This window comes from Eurytemora carolleeae, unplaced genomic scaffold, assembly GCF_000591075.1.
Source record: "Eurytemora carolleeae unplaced genomic scaffold, Eaff_2.0 scaffold72, whole genome shotgun sequence".
Classification (NCBI taxonomy): Eukaryota; Metazoa; Arthropoda; class Copepoda; order Calanoida; family Temoridae; genus Eurytemora; species Eurytemora carolleeae.
Window position 1 is genome coordinate 163,649 of NW_019396031.1, and position 20,133 is coordinate 183,781.

At 35.0% G+C, this 20,133-nt stretch overlaps 3 protein-coding genes across 15 annotated transcripts; 1 reads left to right on the forward strand and 2 right to left on the reverse strand.

Annotated features, from left to right (window-relative positions):
• The first annotated feature begins 225 nt into the window (after nucleotides 1-225).
• On the forward strand, nucleotides 226-8,248 carry LOC111696374 (uncharacterized). Its single transcript, XM_023465969.1, has 9 exons — nucleotides 226-473; nucleotides 1,524-1,693; nucleotides 2,717-3,025; nucleotides 3,670-3,775; nucleotides 5,235-5,409; nucleotides 5,722-5,823; nucleotides 6,874-7,070; nucleotides 7,496-7,697; nucleotides 8,122-8,248. Exons 1-9 carry the CDS (start codon nucleotides 305-307, stop codon nucleotides 8,189-8,191), a joined length of 1,500 nt encoding a protein of 499 aa, XP_023321737.1. The 5' UTR covers nucleotides 226-304; the 3' UTR covers nucleotides 8,192-8,248.
• On the reverse strand, nucleotides 8,227-13,725 carry LOC111696395 (ras-related protein Rab-4B-like). Of its 4 annotated transcripts, none has more exons than XR_002764079.1 (6): nucleotides 13,583-13,725; nucleotides 11,161-11,283; nucleotides 10,415-10,580; nucleotides 9,825-9,967; nucleotides 9,465-9,725; nucleotides 8,227-8,551 (listed from the first exon to the last, which is right to left on the reverse strand). XR_002764079.1 is itself a non-coding variant. In XM_023465992.1 (5 exons), the coding sequence occupies exons 1-5, from the start codon at nucleotides 13,704-13,706 to the stop codon at nucleotides 9,625-9,627; spliced, it is 657 nt and encodes a 218-aa protein (XP_023321760.1). In that variant the 5' UTR covers nucleotides 13,707-13,725; the 3' UTR covers nucleotides 8,227-9,624. The 4 variants fall into 4 exon arrangements, 1 of the variants encoding a protein (XP_023321760.1); XR_002764075.1 differs by having other exon boundaries at nucleotides 8,227-9,270; nucleotides 9,379-9,725; XR_002764077.1 differs by having other exon boundaries at nucleotides 8,669-9,725.
• Nucleotides 13,711-19,862, reverse strand: LOC111696335 (protein wntless-like). 10 transcript variants are annotated; one of them, XR_002764073.1, is made up of 7 exons: nucleotides 19,621-19,862; nucleotides 18,447-18,639; nucleotides 17,998-18,070; nucleotides 16,919-17,836; nucleotides 16,307-16,559; nucleotides 15,787-15,988; nucleotides 13,711-14,041 (listed from the first exon to the last, which is right to left on the reverse strand). XR_002764073.1 is itself a non-coding variant. In XM_023465916.1 (6 exons), the coding sequence occupies exons 1-6, from the start codon at nucleotides 19,757-19,759 to the stop codon at nucleotides 15,888-15,890; spliced, it is 1,677 nt and encodes a 558-aa protein (XP_023321684.1). In that variant the 5' UTR covers nucleotides 19,760-19,862; the 3' UTR covers nucleotides 13,711-15,887. The 10 variants fall into 10 exon arrangements, 1 of the variants encoding a protein (XP_023321684.1); XR_002764072.1 differs by having other exon boundaries at nucleotides 13,711-14,625; XR_002764071.1 differs by having other exon boundaries at nucleotides 13,711-14,683.
• Between the last annotated feature and the right edge of the window lie 271 nt (nucleotides 19,863-20,133).

Consider the following 20,133-nt stretch of genomic DNA (forward strand, 5'->3'; position numbering starts at 1 on the left):
AAAGATTAATAATTTCCACTTTAATATAATTCAACAAAGAAAGGAAAATTGGAACTTTGCCAGTTTTTTTTTCAAAATTTTATGAAACTAAACGAATGAATCCGTTTAAATGTAAATATCCCCCGTATTGTTATTAAAGAATGTAGGTAAAAATGCGTGTTGGTATTGAATATATTTGAAAAAGGGGAATAAATCCCCTGTAGAAGGGGGTTTATATCTAGAAAGGAGAAGGTGCCGGCTCCTGTAGGAGCTGCAGGGCGGAGCAGGAGAAAGCAGTTCTAACCCAGCACTCCTAACTGACAACATGGAGAAGATTGAGACATTTTGGCAGAATCTTTTTAAGAAAAAGAAGAAGAAAGATAATAAGAAGGATCGAGGAGAGAACAAGGAGAACGAACCTGAGAGAATAGAACTAACTCAGCAGGTTCCGGAGAAGGTTGTGGTTAAACAACATCAGATAACTCAATATCAAGGTATACCCTGGACACTGGAAGGGACTGTCAACTTGTAGGTTTTTAGTGAGCCTTCATTTAAAGAGTGCCATTCATGATTATCACCAGTTCCCTTTTTAGCTAGAAACCAACCTGTGCATTTCTTTAGCAAAGAAGATAAAAATGTGGCGGACAATTGGATTGACAAATAAGACGAAATCTTTATTATCAGATACAGGGTTACCAACCAAGGATAAAACTTCAAAGACGGTTGAACAAATTTTATTCTTTCTTATTTCTTCGACTCAAGGTTCGCTGGAGATATAAACTTATTTTATTATTTGTCTCCTTCATCATTTATTAGATTCAAAAGGTTGAATGTCATGCAGGACATTAAATTTAAATATAATATCGCGATATTTAGAAACTTTCGGGTTGTCCTTAAAGAGATTGTATAAGCGTAAATTTTAGTGACCCTCCATGTAAAAATTCCAATGTCCGATTCACAACAGTACCCTTGAAACTTTTGTGGAAGTGGAAGATACTGTCGTTTTTCTAGGATTAAAAGTGGTTAGTTCTGATAATTCCTATCTGTGTTTCCTGCAGTGACTTTTGTAGAGAAATCACAATTGAAAATAATCTGTGCAGAAAGGGTTACTTGAAATTACACTAACAGTCCCTTTAAATCTCATCTTTTGTGGGTAACCCTGTAGGTTTATAGGAAACAGATGTTATTTGTTTATGTCATTCTTTTATAAAGGGTGACATTAAAATACTAGTTTATCATTGGCAAAACATAATGAATATCACTAAGCCAGGGACTAATTCAAACTAAGAGATACATAAAAAGACACTAGAAGAACAGAATTTTTTGTCGCTTCGCGCACATTTTTAACGAATTGACTCATGTTGGTCATTGGGTATAATAAAAAAATTGGTAGATATTAAGCCAAACCTAGGCCAAAATATGTTTTTTTTTCGAATTCAAACCCTTAAAACAGCGCTTTAAAATTTAAAAATTGAAATTTGAAATTAAGACAAATTTCTTTCCAAATTAATTAATAATTAAAGACAACCCTATATAAAATTTAGGAAGTGAAACATTCCCAAGAGGAAAGAACTCTGCCCCAAGCTCTCCTGAACCCGGAGTAAAACTGAACCCAGCAACTTCAGCCTACTCCTTGAGACCCCGAAGACAGGAGCTGTACGATAAATATGAGTGGAGCAGTAACCAACATTTTCACATTCCTCAGGGTACACAGGTACATACATTTCTTAGGAGCACATACAATCCATGTACAATTGTACATACGTTCTTCAGGGTCCACAGGTATATACATTATTTAGGGTACACAGGTAGATACATTCCATAGGATACACAGGTACATATATTTCTTAGGGTACACAGTTATACATAATTCCTTAAACAAACATACTTAAATTCATTAGGGTATAAAGGTACATAAATTTCATGGCGACAAATAGATAATACATTCCAATTAGGATTATCAGGTAAATGTATTCCTTAGGATACACACATTCATCAGGGTACAAAGGTATATACATTTCTTAGTGTACACTGGTACATACATTTCTTAGGGTACATTCCTCAGGGTACATACAGTAATAGGCGATTATATCAATACAATGAAGACGACTTTCGATTTCAATTTTAATTTACATAAAGCTGGTAAACAGCTTCTCTTTGATTACTTGTAAACTTGTAATTCAAAAAAAGCTTGTTAACAATCAAAACTTCAATAAAAAATCTTCTTAATTGTATTGATATAATCGCCTACCACTGTAGGTATGTACGTTATAAATTCCATATGGTTTGTAAGCACATACATTCCTTAGAGTACAAAGGTTCATACATTCCTTGCAGGTTCATACATTCCTTATGAGGGGTAAACATCTACAGGTGGACGTATGAGTAGTATTTGTAAAAAAAATTTAACTCTATTGATCCTCATGTTAGGTCTATTCTTATATTATAAACTAGTTTGGGAACCCAGCGTTGACCAGGTAACTCATAGTTATTCCCACCGTATACCCGCGCTTGGTCTTAAAATTACGATTTTGGCTATTTTTCCCTTTAGCAGTCAACCCACTCAACTTAGAATCCAAGCTAATAACATTTCGGTGGTTCTCCCCAGTTCTTCAATCAAAATTGGAGGAAAATCGGTGAAGTGGTTCCCGAGTTATGATCGGACAAATAAATAAACAGGCAAACAGTGATTTATACTACTTTATATATACAGATATATAGATTCTTATTATTATAGAGATACCAGAGTACAATCCCACGCTGGAAATCTAGTTCACGAGGAGCTCTCTCCGCCACTAGTTTAGATTTCTCCAGGAGCCTACCTCGATCCCACTCTCCTGGCTCCAATACAACTACAACTACTATGCGGAAACCTATAGAGCCTAGTGTGAGCAGCCAGCACTTCCATCTACCGACCAGGAAGAAGAGGATGGTGTACGGTAGGCCCGGGCAGAAGACGGGCATGACCGTCCTGGTCAATGAAATGAAGGCTCGAGCTCCGTGTAGGTCCAGATCCCCTTCTATGAACAATGAGGAACCCATTCAGGTGGAGAGATCAAAGGGATTATTAAAGGGAGTGTTGGGGAGAAAATTTAAAGCTAACAGCCTATTGTTTGTTAGAAAAGCATGACACCGGTTTCTCATTGCTTTTTTGTTATGTTTGGAAAGTGTTGATTTCAAATTTTCTGAAACATCAGAATTTTATTATAATCCTTCACCCTCTTCAATTTTTCGCGAACACTTCCTTTTATGAAACCCTTCTAAAAAAGAGTTGTTCATAGATTAATTACAAGGAGTTGAACAAAATTGATATTTTTTTTATTAATTGATCAAAACTACAGAAGAGATGTTAAAAAGTATTTTTTTAAAACCTTATCTTTGATGCTTTTTGATCTAAATATTTTCAATATTTGATCAAATATTTTTAATATTTGATAAAATAATTGATAAAATATTTTCAATATTTGAAAACATTTTTGCAATATTTGATAAAATATTTCCAATATTTGATAAAATATTTGCAATATTTGATAAAATATATGCAATATTTGATAAAATATTTGCAGATAAAATATTTGCAATATTTGATAAAATATTTGCAATATTTGATAAAATATTTGCAATATTTGATAAAATATTTGCAATATTTGATAAAATATTTGCAATATTTGATAATGATTTGTTTTGTAGTTGGCTCACTTCCCAAGTGGGATACCTAAGGATCGTCAGATAGTTGGTGAGGATTCAACCTTCTCCTGTACTCTAGAGGATAGGAAGAGAAGGCTGGGAGATGAGGGTGAGTATTGAGTATATATCTAGGGTTCTGTAAAGTCTGGAGAAGTAATAAAGCTAAGGTCTGGACAGGTGCTTAATGCAGAGATAAACTTTGGAGAAAAATATAAAATATTTGTCTCCTCCTACATTTTGGGATAGAGTAGATACACTTTCCTTAAATTACATTCTTATAAAAGGAGGATTGAAGGTAGAGTTGGGACTCTTAAAGAAGAAATAATTAACTATTCAGCTTAGAGACGATTTTATTTCAATTACATCAATATTAAAAGTTATATGCTAAGATAATTGAAGGGAGTGAATGGCCAGGTATGGTAGTTAAACTGAGAATATATGTTTTTACGTTCTATTATTGTCACATAATATCACAAACTGATAACTAGTTTTATAATACAGGGTGTCCCACGAAACATGACAGTTGATAAATAGTTTTGAATGTCGTCTTTCATACACTGTATTAGATATTAAAGGCTGTTTGCAGTTTATTTCGTTTAAAAAATCTTTTGCACTAGTATATTTTACTTTGAAATTAATTTTTCTATAATAAGACTCCTAAATAATATTTTTATTATTGTCTTTCGTATTAAAAAACTTATCAAATTATGGAAGAAGACATTCTAAACTATTTATACCAAATGTCATGTTTCGTGGGACACCCTGTACTATACTCTCAGTTCAACTACAATACATAGCCAGTCACTCCTTTTAAAAAGGAGGAATATTTTGTTGGTTATGGACTTATATTTATATAAATTATATTTATTCGTTTTTAAACATTCAAAGCCTTTTGGCTTTAAGAGGCTCCACATTCAACACTTCATAGTCAACATTTCACAAAAAGCTGTGAAGTTTAGAATGTTTCAATTTTTATGCTGTATAAGGGTATAGGGTGGAGCATCCTAATTTATCAATTTTTAAACATTCAAAGTTTAGAATATTTCAAGTTATATGCTTAGATTCTCATAAGTATATAGAATTAGGGATAATACTAGGGTTGGGGAACTTCATTTTCATTCAAAGATTCAAAGTCTTTTGTATTTCAAGTTGGGACACAAATATCAAAGTTGTATCTTTGGTCATGGGCTGACATTTTCTGTCAGAGTCACTATATTGCATGGCGCAATAAAAGCCAACTTGTACAGAATAAAATGTTAAAATATTTTTGTTGTGGACCCACAATTCACAAAATAATACAGTCGTCGTCGTATATATTAATACAATAAAGACGATTTTCTTTTTCAATTTTGATTTCTCCCAAGCTGCAAAACAGCAGAAACAGAAACTTAAACATTTAAAGTTGCCAATTAACAGCTACTCTTAGTTTACCTTTTACGTCGTAATTTGAAAAATGTTTTTTTTTAGGGATCAGAGCAAATTAATAATAAAAAGTCGTCTTCGTTGTGCTGATATAATTGCCGACCACTGTATTAGAACAGGAGGTTGCTTAATTTCCCCTAATTAAGATGATGTATTGGACGAAGGTGTGTATATCAGTGATGAGGAGAACATGAACCCCAAATTGAAGAAGACTGAGGAGGAGCTCAGCAAGATCTCCTCCGGGATTGGGAAAGTGTTCTTGGAGACCATCAGACAAACTGAGAGGATCAAGGGATCTAAACTGTTAAATATTGATCCAAGGTATCAAATATATTTTTCATTACAATACACAAACCTAAATTTCTATTTTAAAGGGACTGTTAAGGAAAACTAAAAGGGGGTACAGGTAAAAACCTGAACACTCCAGGAGTTGATGGCGACCTATATGAGTTCTACCTGATGTCCCTGTCTCGAGAAATTTAATTTATTCTAAAATTTTAAAGTTTCCACATTGGATATCGAGATCAAGTGTTTAAGATTAATGCAATATCTACACAAAAGTTCTAATCTCTGGGCTTACAATGAAAACAAATCTATTTGATCTATCACAGCATTACTAAACTCTATATTTAGATCTGCTGCTCGAACTCCAGGAGCTAATAGAGAACCAAGATATAAACTCCGGTACAATAGTCCTGCTTGGGCTTCTCCCAGTAGGGATACAATGCATGCCAGGTATACTTGCAATACAAGTTGATATATAATGCATGCCAGGTACACTTTCAATACATGTTGATTTATAATATAGTGCATGCCAGTTATACGTTCAATATATGTTGATTTATAATATAATGCATGCCAGTTATACGTTCAATACATGTTGATTTATAATATAATGCATGCCAGTTATTCGTAAAAAAAACATGTTGATTTATGATATAATGCATGCCAGTTATAGATTCAATACATGTTGATTTAAAATGTAATGCATGCCAGTTATACGTTCAATACATGTTAATTTATAATATAATGCATGCCAAGTATACGTTCAATACTTGTTAATTTATAATATAATGCATGCCAGTTATACATTCAATACATGTTGATTTATAATGCATGCCAGTTATAAATTCAATACATGTTGATTTATAATATAATACATGCCAGTTATACATTCAATACATGTTGATTTATAATATAAGGCATGCCAGTTATTCGTAAAAAACATGTTGATTTATAATTTAATGCATGCCAATTATACATTCAATACATTTATGATATAATGCATGCCAGTTATACGTTCAATACATGTTGATTTATAATATAATGCATGCCAGTTATAAATTCAATACATGTTTATTTATAATATAATGCATGCCAGTTATACGTTCAATACATGTTAATTTATAATATAATGCATGCCAGTTATACGTTCAATACATGTTAATTTATAATATAATGCATGCCAGTTATAAATTCAATACATGTTTATTTATAATAAAATGCATGCCATAATAAAGGAAATAATGTAAATTAAGCCAAATTTGAATTTTATCAATCAATATAAATATGCACAAATATGCATTCAAGGTAAAGATTTACCAAAAAGGATGAGACAAAAAGACTAAAAAAATGATTTGGCAAAGACAGCTACAAGTTTATAGTTGCAGAGAATCCTGAATATAAGGAAACAGGCCGTATAAGTTCCGTACAGCCATCTCTGAAGTTTCATATTTTGTGGGTATTCCTGTATATTAGAAATGTTGTAATTAAGCAAATGTTTAGACCCTGGGATTCTATAGAGGACCTTGAGCGCCCTGTTGTTCTCAGTTCTAGCGGTTGCGCCAGTGGTTGTGCTAGCGACCACTGCCCGCCGGCCAACTCAGCTCCGTTCAGCTTGACCCCAACCCTGCCACGACATTGTAAACCTGGATACACCCATCTCAAGTCTAATACAATGCCACATATCAGAAGTGTATCAGGTACAATCTTGTGACCCCTTGTGTCTTTACAAAACGAGAAGTCTCAGAAAAAAAAACTTCACAAGCTGTAATTTGGCAATTAAATCTGATGTGACAAAGCAATGACGACAACAAATGAGAATTCAAGGTTTTATGTTTTCACTGTTTTTATTTACTAGAAAGCTGGAATGTTGTTGTTACAATTATTACCAAAGCAGTGTGAAGTTAATCAATTCTAGAACTGTCGTATATTTTATTCTAAAAAATATTTTATAACCTCTTTTACCGTTTCTAATTTGAATCCATTTTTTGCGTCACGCCGTAAAAGAGAAAAGATTGTCATTCAGATGAATTGTTCGTTAAAAGAACATTAAGTATACAGTTAATTTCCCAAACTGAGTTGGTTTCCAATAGTTTATCCTTCTATTTCTAGACCTTTAATTTAGGACGGATCCTCGATGATGAGGTTGATCCAGGTCTAGGTTATGATCCTGCCGCAACCTCAACACCTACTCCTGGAGATCAACCTACTCAACCTGGTACTCTGAGACACGGTCCGGTCAACACACACAGCGGAGTCCTTTATACAACAAATAATAACTTCTCCTGGCTTACTCTTGCCAAGTTTCATAACGAAGATACTCTGAGGAACAGTTTCTTTTATTCATCATGATATGTACCCTCCTCCCTCTTTCCTCCGAAAAAAATACAAACCCTTTTTACGACTAATTTTAGATTGACTTAAAACAATGAGATTTACTACTGCAAATCAATATTACCTACCTATATGATTCCCCCACAGATGGAGGTTAAGTTACTAACGTCCCTTGGGACAATTAAGTAACATAACAACCCGCTCTTCAAAGTTTTCGTGAAAAAATTTGCACATTTTCATCTTTTCGACAAAATTTTGGTCTTGGGCCAAGGATAGAGTAAAATTCCTTTAACTTCCATGTAAATTTGTAAATAATTATTACGAATTTTCGAATTCAGATTCGTAATTTTTTTAATTGATTTCTAAAAATTAAACATGGCCCCCGTGTCGAAAGATAAATAAAAGAACTGGGTTCAGGAGAAGTACGACAACAAAATTCTTCCATAAACCTGAACTTCGACACAACAACACGATTCTCGACCAGTAACCCATTGTATATCTATCTATCAATCAAACCAGTAATAAATGCAAAATTTATTTTAAATATTCTCTGCGTGTAGTTTGGTATCACAAGATATAAATATTTCAAGAATTCAGATCTCAATAATTTTAGAAAAAAATAAAACAAAGCTGTAAGTTAGTTTAGTTAATTAAAAATAATAGATAGATTTTTATCACATTAGAAATGTCGTCCTTTATGTCTCATTACTGTCGAATAGCAGTTTATTTACAATAAAACTGACATAATTGAGATTGCTCATCCCAGATCAAAATTTTAGGTTTCAAGATTTAACGCAATATTTGGTACAATAAAGGATTTAAGAATTTGATCTTGCCAGAAATAAATCTAATGTTCGTGTACAAGGTGTTCCAATAAACATGGACATTGAGAGAAGACTTAAATATCGCATGGGACAAAGACGATATAGAAGTAGTCATTAATTTCCCATGTTTATTGGGACACCCTGTATATTAAGCTTAACAATGATCCTTGCAAACAAAATCTTAAAGCTATTTATCAAAACTATGCAATTATTCAATTCATTGCTTAGGGGTTTATGTCGAATTATATTTTAAAATTGAGACTTTTTGGCAACTTGGGGTTCCAAATATTTTTAGGGAGACGAATAAAAAGCACAGATTTTACGTTTCAGATCGATTCACATTTAAATAAAAACAAACTGTTTGGATTTTTGATGAACAGTAAACATGAAATAATTACCAATCTAGTGAATTTTTACAAAACATTTAAATTGCAAAATATTGTAAATATACAGATTGTAAGATAAACATTTATATTAATATTTCTAGATTTCTCTTTTTTACTTAGTGCCGTTAGCTTCCACGTCAAGGTGGGTCGTTCGATACTAATTTTGGAAGCCGAATTCACAAAATTAATATGGTTAAAAAGATTTTGAATAAGCTGAAATGAGCAAAGTTATCAAAACTGAGAAATATTTAACATTTGTAGAACAGATAAGAAGCTAGAAAAAAAATACCATGTTTTTAGAAATTTGTGCAGCATAGTTTTTAAATACACTCCCGACATTTTTCCAAATGTCATTTCTAGTAAAGTCATTTATAAGGATGGTGATTACGGAATACCCTGCACAAATATATGAAATATAAAGAACAGTAAAATCATTCCTTTGATAACTCTAGAAAAAATCACACTTGGAACAATGTCGTATCCCGGTTTGTATATGATCTCCAAGAAGCTGTTAAGATCAACTTTTGTATGGATTAGCGCTAATAAAAACCTTTCAACTCGATGTCCTCCATCCTGGATATGGATTAGTGCTTTTCATGGGGTTAAAATTACAAAAGTTGCGATCTCAGGCAAAATAATAATAATATGAATAATGAGTTATAATAATGATGAAAAATAAAGTATAATTTGTTGATGTGGAATGACTACGATTATATTTTACAAGATCCCGTGAGAGCTGAACAGTCAGGAGTTCTCCGAGTAGCGGAGAGTTGATCAGTTCTCCGGAGAAGAGATTCTCCGTACTGGATCCCTAAACAGACAACAGATTTTAGAATACTAAAAAACCACAAAAAAATCTTTAACTGAAAAAAATATTAAATCAACCAAAAAGAATCTGGTTTGTTTAGACCTGATCCTATCCTTTCCGGGTCCAATTCTCCGGATTCAATTTTAGCAAGAATATTCTTTGAACATTTAAGAAAGGCCTCTTCAACACTGTCTCCGGTCTTGGCACTTGTCTCTAAGAACATGAGTCCGTTCTCCTGGGCAAACCTGGATAGTATTACTTATAAGATGATTATTTTTTTAATTACATATTATAGTTTTAGAACATTTCAAACTACTCAGTATCCTTCCTCTCCTCCTCCCGTGCCTACTGACCCTCATATCCTCCTCCCTCCTCCTCTACATAATTCCTTCCCCTCCTCCTCCCCTGCCTACTGAATCTCATCTCCTCCTCCTCCTCTACATAACCTTCCTCTCCTACTCCCCAACATCCCTAAATATCTCTCCTACTCCCTAATCTACTGACCGTCCTCTCCTCCTCCCAAACCACCTGACTTTCTTCTCCTCTTCCTATGCTTTTGAGTTTGACCATCCAAGATACTTCATTACCTACTAACCTTTCTCTTTTACTTTCCTTTCTTTCTTTCTTTTATCCTTGCATACTTCAGACTTTCCTGTCATACTTCCCTAGCAGTTAACCTCTTACTTTCCTACCTGCTCGCTTCAAGGAATGTGACCTCCCTCTCCTCCTCTAGGTCCTTCTTGTTCCCGACTAGGATAATGACTATAGCTGGGCTGGCGAGGGTCCTGGCGTCTGTCAACCAGTTCGCCAGGTTATTAAAGGATTCACGGGAACTCACATCGTAGACAAGTAGCGCACCTATAGAACAGAGTTGAGAAATTATAGTTTATACTACTGTTGCTTCCATGGATTATATGCTTCTTAGTAAGAAGGTTACCTACTGCTCCAGTGTTCCCTAGAATGATTACCTACTGCTCCCTGGTATGGTTACCAGATCCTCCCTTGCATGGTTACCTACTGCTCCCTGGTATGGTTACCAGATGCTCCCGGGTATGGTTACCTACTGCTCCCTGGTATGGCCTAGTATGGTTAACTACTGCTCCCTAATATGGTTAACTAATGCTCCCTGGTATGGCTATCTACCGCTCCTAGGTATGGTTAACTACTGCTCCCTGTTGTGGTTACCTACGGCTCCCTAGTATGGTTCATTACTGCTCCCAAGTATGGTTACCTGCTGCTCCCTGGTATGGTTATCTACCGCTCGCTTGTTTGGTTACCTACTGATCCATGGTATGGTTACCTACTGCACCCTAGTAAGGTTTATTACTGCTCCCTATTATGGTTATCTACTTCTCCCTGGTATGGTTACCTACTGCTCCCTGGTATGGTTACCTACTGCTCCCTGGTATGGTTACCTACTGCTCCCTAGTATGGTCACCTGCTGCTCCCCTGTAATAGCTCCTTGTAACAGATCTAAATCTCTCTTGTCCTGCTGTATCCCAGATTTGAAGTTTAACACTCCGTCCACCAACAGGAATTATTTTACTCCCAAACTCAACTCCTGCAAAAATAATGATTTATCAGCAAAGCCTTAAAACCTAAGATTTCTTAACTCTAATTATCACTAAATATCCAGATTCGCAATGTTTTGGCACCCTGGGTTTGGATCCAAGTCTTCAAAATATGAACCAAAATTAACAGAAAATCTTTTATTTTTTTTAACAACAAATCTCCCTGAACTTTATTTTACAAACATTCTCAAAGTTTTTAAAGTCTGTAACCCCACCCCCGTTTTGTACACCATAGCCTCGGCTTATTAACCCTACAATACATATTTTACAGTCTTGTAGAATTCTATCCAAGTTTACAATTAGTCCGTTCACTTTCAGTGTGGTATAATAAGAAAATTGTCAGAGTTCGACAAGATTTCGGCTAGAAAAACGGAAAAATAAGTATTGATGAAAAAGCCCGCGTACTTTATGTCAGCTGGAACTTAACTTTTCGGTTAGATACAGGGTGTCCCACATCAAATTAGACCGCGTCAATGGGTATAAATTACGATTTCGGGGACAAATCAGAAAATTTAAGGAGAATAAATCATTTTGAAAAATTTTATAAGGCTAATAGAAAATTTTTTTTGCAGAAAATGCTAGATTTTTTTTAGTATAATGTGCGTATTTAGGTGTTAAAGATTGGAGATAATCTAATATGATATGGGACGCTCTGTATATTCAAGAACTTAGTGCAATAAAATGTTCCCAGATATCCACATTCTTAAACAAAACTTGATCTTGTCCGACTTATATTCATCTCTCAAACCATAACAAACTCACCACCCTCCGTCACATCCGAGATCTAAGTGGTTAATTTAATATCTATCTAAACTAGGCCTGGACAGCCCTTTCTAGAAATACCTATCTATCTCGGTATTCATTGTACTCACAAATATCTGAATATTTACAAAATCTTATTCTCTACAGGTTTGCTTTTATAAAATTATGCAATATTTTGACTCTAGCAGAAGATAAGAGATATTAACGTAAGAAAAAATCAAACCTTTAACCAACAGATATAGATAAGAGAATGAGATATTAACGCAAGAAAAATCAAACCTTTAACCAACAGCTTGTAGAGGATCTATTTTCTCCTTAAATCTGAACTAGGAATCCTTGAAGGAAAAGGAGAAAATACGGGAAAAGATATATGCTGGTGTAAATCCAGTAGTTCTCCAACCTGAACGGGATCAACACATTCTCCCGACGTGATGGAAACAAAAGAGGCTGCGGTCGAACTTCCGGAAATAACACCGGAAATGGAGGATATTATCAGATCTTCAAATAGAGCAAGAGAATCCCAGCAACTGATAGAAGCGTACCGAATTCCTATATCGGGAAAGGATATTAGAACTCTGTCTGGTCTCGAATGACAAGAGTTTTTATATCCTTTCCCGATATATGAAATAATCAACTTCTACATGCAGATGATCGTAGCTAGAGGCGGAGAGGATAAGTGGTGTAAAGTTTATGCTTTTTCTACTCAACCCTCAAGAATAACGGCTATTCCAGTATAAGAAGATGGACTAACTATCTCATACACCATTCTCCTTCGGAAGTAGGGCATGTTCTCCTGTGTGAAGGATATCCTGGCTCTTCTAGATAAATATTCTGCGAACTTGCAGGCAAACATTCCGCAATCAGATCCGTTCATCTGCTGGGGGATTTTTTTCACAAGGGTCTGCTTCCACCGATATCTTCGCTCAGGACATTGTATTCATCCCTGTACACTTGGGAATATTATGTCCTGCGCGAAGATATCGGTGGAAGCAGACCCTTGTGAAAAGAATCCCCCAGCAGATGAACGGATCTGATTGCGGAATGTTTGCCTGCAAGTTCGCAGAATATTTATCTAGAAGAGCCAGGATATCCTTCACACAGGAGAACATGCCCTACTTCCGAAGGAGAATGGTGTATGAGATAGTTAAGAACAACCTTATGTATCCTTGAATACTTAACTGTTTAAACAGCATGCTAAACCACCAATTTGTATTTGTGAACAATTAAACCAACATTTTTAAAGATAACTTCTGAAGACAAAATTGACAGATTGATGATACGAATGCCTTAATTTGTAAATTTGAAATTAATTTTTTAATTAATAAACTATATCATAGACTTGTTCTTATTCTCTAAAAGCTGAACGTTATTTGCAAACCATTGCATTATAAATATTTCATAAATTGATAAACGCTAACTTGCAACTTTTTAGACATCTTAGACATTTGCCAGTCCCACGAAAACCGAAAAAAAACTTGATATTTAAAATAACGGAAAGAACAGGCCTGATCTGAACTCTAAACCTACCTATAGTATGACTGCTGTCCTCTTTGAACCTGTTTTCAATAAACTGATGAAGTAAACAGGATTTTCCTGTTCCAGCTGAACCTATCACTAGGAACTTGAACAGGTAGTCGTAGGGTTCATTCATTCTCTGAAATACAACAAGTATTAATACTGATCAGTCGCAGGGAGTAAAAACATTTAATCAAGGGGTTAAAACAAGTTTTCTGCGGGCTAAATCTGCAGGAGTCGACATTTTACCAAGATTTCTCATTGGAGAAAATTTTTAAATATGGGTCCGGGTTGCAAATATCGAGTTTATTTTAGAAAAATTTTATTTCACACATTTGAGAACCTTTTTTGAACAATCAGTTTTGTATTAAATACAGTAGTTAATGCCTGGTTTTCATCCCAGAAAATAAACTCCCTTTCTATGAGATATCTAGGATAAGGTTAGATATAATGATAATATATATAAATGTCCTAAATTAGTTGAAAGAAACAACTCAGGGGTGTATATTTTTCTGCTTTTTTCCCCCACCCCCCGGGGGGGGGGAGCAATAATATGAGCTTTTATTGGGTTTGGGAAAAAAATGAAGAAAAAAAGGAAGAAGGGGAAAGGGAAGGAGGAAAAGGAAAAACGGAAGGGGAAACGGAAGTTTGCATGGGCTTCAGAAACCTGTAAAATATACCTGTTTTTAAGTAATGGATTTGTGAAAAAAATATGATACTAAAAAAAGGGGGGGGGGAATAGTCTCACAACTAATATACACCCCTGAAACAACTTATTCGTTTAGTTTTCACAAATCTAATTATGCCAGAGTAAAGTTGGAAGCAAGGACAACAGGATTGATAAAATAGTTTAAAATACAAAAAATCTTGTCTGAAAAGTACAGACAAGGATCGAGGTCAAGCATTAAAATTGTAAAAGAGAGAAGGGAAGGAGATTCCAGAACAATATTCGAGATTTATGACAATATTTGGTTGGCACAGAGGTTAACACAGATGTAATATATACTAACACAGAGATAAATATTATTGGTTTAAATCAAATACAAGGATGTGTACTTAAAAAGTTGTATTGCACGATGCATATGCTCATTATGCATATGAAGTACAAACATGCTGAAGCACAATTATTAGCATACACTTAGTTTAAGAGCCTTAATCTGGAAAAAATTACCAAATATAAAACAATTAAAATGAAGCATTTAAAGAGTAAAAATTCCACAAGTACAATTGTCAGTTAAAAAGATTAACAAGTCGGTGGTCTGGTGTCTAATGAATGAGCCACAGTTTCAGATAGTCTATCGAAAAAGTAGGAGGGTTTATCCAAGGATAGGGCTTATAATAGTATAGTCCTTGGTCTGATGTACAATGAATTATATATGATAAATAATGCTAGGTCAGGATAAATTGTCCATCTAGTCTGTGGTCTTAGGATTTATAATATCCAGGGTGTCGAATATTTTAGTCTGTAGACTATCGGGGGTGTCGGATAGTTTAGTCTGTGGACTATCCAGGGTGTCGGATATTTTAGTCTGGACTATCCAGGGTGTCGGATAGTTTAGTCTGTGGACTATCCAGGGTGTCGGATTGTTTAGTCTGTGGACTATCCAGGGTGTCGGATTGTTTAGTCTGTGGACTATCCAGGGTGTCGGATATTTTAGTCTGGACTATCCAGGGTGTCGGATAGTTTAGTCTGTGGACTATCCAGGGTGTCGGATTGTTTAGTCTGTGGACTATCCAGGGTGTCGGATTGTTTAGTCTGTGGACTATCCAGGGTGTCGGATAGTTTAGTCTGTATACTATCCAGGGTGTCGGATAGTTTAGTCTGTGGACTATTCAGGGTGTCGGATAGTTTAGTCTGTGGACTATCCAAGGTGTCGGATATTTTAGAGATGTCAGATAAACCCTCCACGTTATGTTGGATATTTTAGTTTGTGGTCTGATATAGGATAATCGCTCCAGGGTGTCGTATAGTTTAGTCTGTGGTCTGATTTAGAATAAACTCTTCAGGCTGTCGGAGAGTATAGTTTGTGTTCTGATGTGGGATTGTTTAGTCTGTGGCTTGATATCGGATATTTTAGTCTGTGGCTTGATACCGGATAGTTTAATCTATGGCTTGATATCGGATAGTTTAGTCTGTGGCTTGATATCGGATAGTTTAGTCTGTGGCTTGATATCGGATAGTTTAGTCAGTGGCTTGATATCGGATAGTTTAGTACGTGGCTTGATATCGGATAGTTTAGTCTGTGGCTTGATGTCGGATAGTTTAGTCTATGGCTTGATGTCGGATAGTTTAGTCTGTGGCTTGATATCGGATAGTTTAGTCTGTGGCTTGATGTCGGATGAACTCTGTAAGAGAGCTCATTTCTGATTGATCTCCCTGTGTCCCGGCTCCGGTAACATCAAACTCAACTTCTTCGCCTGAAAAAAGAACCTTGACATCCTTATTACCTATTTTCTCGGTTTTAATATTTATAATAGAGAATGTGAATCTTAATTATCCTCTATTGTGAAGGATTAACCCACAAGGAAGAACTGGATTTTAAATAATCCACCCCTACATTTACCCCCCCCCCTTTTTTTTTAAGGCAGGGGAACAAATTATAATTGAAAAGGGGAGATCCAATACAGATTTTCCTGGAAAAGCCATGTTTATATTTTTTTTTTCTAAACCAAAACTATTAACAAAAATTAGAAAAGAGAAGTTAGAAAATAGATGATGAAGGAGTGGTTTAGTACCTGTAGAATGCGTATCTTCATTCCCCCAAGTTTTATGACTAGGAGCGTAGAGGAAGAGAAGACCGAAGATGTAAATGTTCCAGAGACCGTAGACCCCGGTGAGGAACCCTGATGTATACTGGAGAGTAGATCCAAGATCCTCGTCCCACTTGTAAGCTCCCTCCGACACCTGACCGATGATGAACCCGATGACGGTGAGTGCCGCGGTGAGAAGGGTGGCCAGCATCAGGAATTTGAATCTCCAGATTATCCCCTACAAATAGAGGATAATAGAAATTATTTTAGAAAAAGCAAATTAATTCAATAAGTCTTTAATAAAACGACTGTGTAATATTTTTTTGTTTTAATAAACCCTTCCCCTCTCCTTACAGTATGTTGTAGTGTCTCTTAACTATTTTTTTTTATTGCCGAGTCTTAAGTTTTTGTGGTACAGGAGATAATTTTAAAACAAAAACATAATAATACCACTTTTGTAAAATCTCTTTATACTTGATGTTCAATTAATTACTTGATGGTTAATTAATTGTTTTATTCCTTTATTTTATATTAGATTAAATATGTTTATAAATGAATATCCTTTTGTTCAGTTTGGTTTTTACGAATTAAATTTACCTGATAGTGGAGTCGCCTGATCTGCGACATACTCGTGAATGAAGAAGATCTATCCGCGATATTAAGGAAAACCTTGCGGATCAAGTAGCAGAGAAACAAGAAGTATAATCCAGCAGAGATTCCGGCCAGGATGATAAAACCCAGAGCCAGGTTGGTTCCCAGCTCCGTCACCCAGATAGAGTAGAACGGGTTCTGCAGCTGAACTCCTCTCTCGCACATATCGAACACAAATAAGCAAAGACAACCGAACAGAACCACGGAGAGGTTCTTCCAGTAAGCAAAGATACCGTTGGGATCTCCGACCCCTTGATCGCTCATCAGATGCTCCCCGGCGAAGATCAACCAGAAGATGAGAAGGTTAGCGTAGAAAATTCCTTGCTTGATATCATTAAAGAGATTTAACCAAGGCATCTCGTAGGCCAGGGTCAAGTACTCTAATGGCAGGTTGAGGAATGTTAACGCCAAACCAAGGGAGAGAAGGGTTTTCTCCAGAAGGTTCGGAGCTCGGGATAACATACTGATCCGGTTCCAAAACCAAATCATCTCAAGGATGATAATTGGGAAGAAAACTGTTTTCAGAGAGACCCAGATCTTAGTAAAACCTCCGTTCTGATTTATAGCTATTAACCAGATATCCACCAGCTTACCAATATCCTCATTTATCTCCTGAACCTGGTTCCTACTGTCCAGGAACACTGTGGGTAGACGGATATTGAGTAGGTAGTAATCATGGTGCAGAGATCCCAGATCAAACAGTGGAAGCATGGAGCAATTGTAATAGTATCCAGGTACACGTTTCTCCTCGTCTATGTCACAGTTCAGGTTCCGAGCTTCAAAACTTTTCGCATACTCCGTCCAGACCCCGGGGGGGTCTTCTTTGTTCCTGTATCCCAACCTCGCCTCAACCATTAGATGAACCTGGAAAGAAATACTCATTATAAGTTCGAAAATGAGAAAAAAATCAAAAGACATTTTTTTTTCTCTTTTGGTGCATGAAAACAAATATTAACTTTGACGTGAAATTCTCCGGTTCAATCGAAACTAGTTTTGCTTTTCAGTTTATAATCTACATAATTTACCTCCTTGAGAGGTTCGTCCTCCTCCTGGTACTCAATATCCAGCATCATTACTCCGATCAGGTTCTGCTGCCATCTAGAAATAAAATAAATAATTCCACGAAATAATTTTTTTCCAACTTTAAACTGCACAGAGTTTGAAACTTTTGTGGCGAGTATCGTTTATTTGACCGCTTAATCTCGATACATAGTGTGGACACTTTAAAACTTGAGGATAACTCCCAAGATTCACAACATGCGTATATTTACTGCGTATTTAGTTAATACATAATGCTAAAAAATTAGATCTTAACGAAACCATTGCAAACATTTCATAAAAGCGTCCTTTACCAAATAAAAGCAACGGGATAAAAAGATTCTTGAACCAATACAATTTTTTTTTTTTTAATCATTAAATGTTTTGTTGAAAACCTGTTTGGCAATAAAAAGTAGAAGAGGACCAAGTTCCCTACCTTGAAAAATCAAATTGAGTATTCGACTTCTTTGGTGGCATGTGAACCGCGAACACTACGTTGTCCGCTGTCATGTGGTTGTCGAGAATCTCCTGGTCTGCGACGGAGTCAATCCTGCGACAAGAGTCGTCTCCGTGCGGGATAAACCATGCATCTTTCTCCTTAGATCCACGGGGGTTGTAACACTTGGTCGCTAAATAATGTGTTCTTTTTATCGAATCTAAGATAAAATCACGAGATGCGTAAAAAAATATTCAAATGATCTTTCAACCATATTGATCTTTTTAATGAAATATTATTACTTAAACTCCTTTACAGGGTTTTCATATTGCTGAAGGGGTAAAAAAATAAAATAACTAATAATTTTGACTTGATAAGCCTCAACTTTTTTTTCTTGTTTCCGTCTTATGCAAAAAATGTTTGTAATTATATATATTTTATTTTATTTGTCTTCTCATGCAAAATTAGTTTTATTTATTTATAAAAAAAATTGAACATCGGAAAGGTGGGGGTTAATGTTTACACTTATTTGTTATCAAGGCAAAATAAATTCTTTATGCAACAAGTTTACGTTTAGCCTTGTTAGCAGAGTTAAGAACTCTTAAAACGCGATACTAACTCTACTAACTAGGGAACTGGAAAAGAAATCACTTGTTTATATGTTTATGTTCGCATTATGCAAAACATTAACTGAATGGACTCCAAGCGTAATTTCAAGTGACCTTCCATGAAAAGATGGCAATGCCAGATTCACTTTGAAACATTGAAACCACCTTTTAATAAATTATAAGAAAAATTTAGTAATTTTTCTAGGTTTCAAAATGTTAATTTTTAATAATTCCCATATATAAATTCGCAAGTCATTTTTGCAAAGAAACCACAATAGAAAATAATCAGTTTTTAAATTAAAAGCATGTTTATCTAATTCATACTGATTATCCCAAGCTAGGGTACCATGTGAATCGGATATTGCCATCTTTGCATGAAGGGTCACTTTAAACTATGCTTACAGTACCTTTAAGAGTTTACTTGTTTATTCAGGTAAATAACAAAATCCTTAATTCAATCTTCTGCAACCTAAACGTTTTCACTATAGTAGGTTAATTTTTATTCCAATGATACATAAAAACAATTCATTAAAATATACTCCAGCTTGTAATGAACCATTATTTTCCTAAATGTTGGTTGGAATTGTTCGGAGCCGGAGATAAAACAGCTCCGATAATAAAGCAGAATATCTGGCCTAGCAGGAGAACTGAACCTATTATGGCTAGTTTCCGACCACTCATGTTCTCAATGATAGCTCCAGCCATTCTTACTCCGTGAACATCTGAAAACCATTAAGCTGGAAAAAGTTGAATTGCATAGTTTCTATTTAATCACAGTGCTTTATATCATGCTGAACAAAAAATATTCAAATTAAAGAAAAATGCAAAACAAAAAACAAAAGATATATTTTTAACATTTTAAAAATGATTGACGTCCATGTCAATTTGTTCTTTAATACAGATAAAAATCTGAGAAAAGTCATCAACATATTTTTGAAAACACGCATTGATAACTTTAAATTGAAAAAGACAAAACAGAAAAACAAAGATGAAATTGAATATTATCCGAAATATTTCATAAATCCTACTCATACTTTTTCTGTATTACATGGTTTAAATACAAATACTTTTAATAAAAC

Coding starts and splice junctions, on each gene's coding strand:
- LOC111696374 (XM_023465969.1), top strand. CDS start 305: ATGGAGAAGATTGAGACATTTTGGCAGAATCTTTTTAAGAAAAAGAAG. Junction 3,026..3,669: donor ACAATGAGGAACCCATTCAG/GTGGAGAGATCA, acceptor TTTGTTTTGTAG/TTGGCTCACTTCCCAAGTGG. Junction 5,410..5,721: donor CTGTTAAATATTGATCCAAG/GTATCAAATATA, acceptor CTCTATATTTAG/ATCTGCTGCTCGAACTCCAG.
- LOC111696395 (XM_023465992.1), bottom strand. CDS start 13,706: ATGAATGAACCCTACGACTACCTGTTCAAGTTCCTAGTGATAGGTTCA. Junction 11,284..13,582: donor GGACAGCAGTCATACTATAG/GTAGGTTTAGAG, acceptor TTATTTTTGCAG/GAGTTGAGTTTGGGAGTAAA. Junction 10,581..11,160: donor CTATTACAGGGGAGCAGCAG/GTGACCATACTA, acceptor TCTGTTCTATAG/GTGCGCTACTTGTCTACGAT.
- LOC111696335 (XM_023465916.1), bottom strand. CDS start 19,759: ATGGCTGGAGCTATCATTGAGAACATGAGTGGTCGGAAACTAGCCATA. Junction 16,560..16,918: donor TCAGGCGACTCCACTATCAG/GTAAATTTAATT, acceptor CTCTATTTGTAG/GGGATAATCTGGAGATTCAA. Junction 15,989..16,306: donor TGAAGATACGCATTCTACAG/GTACTAAACCAC, acceptor TTCTTTTTTCAG/GCGAAGAAGTTGAGTTTGAT.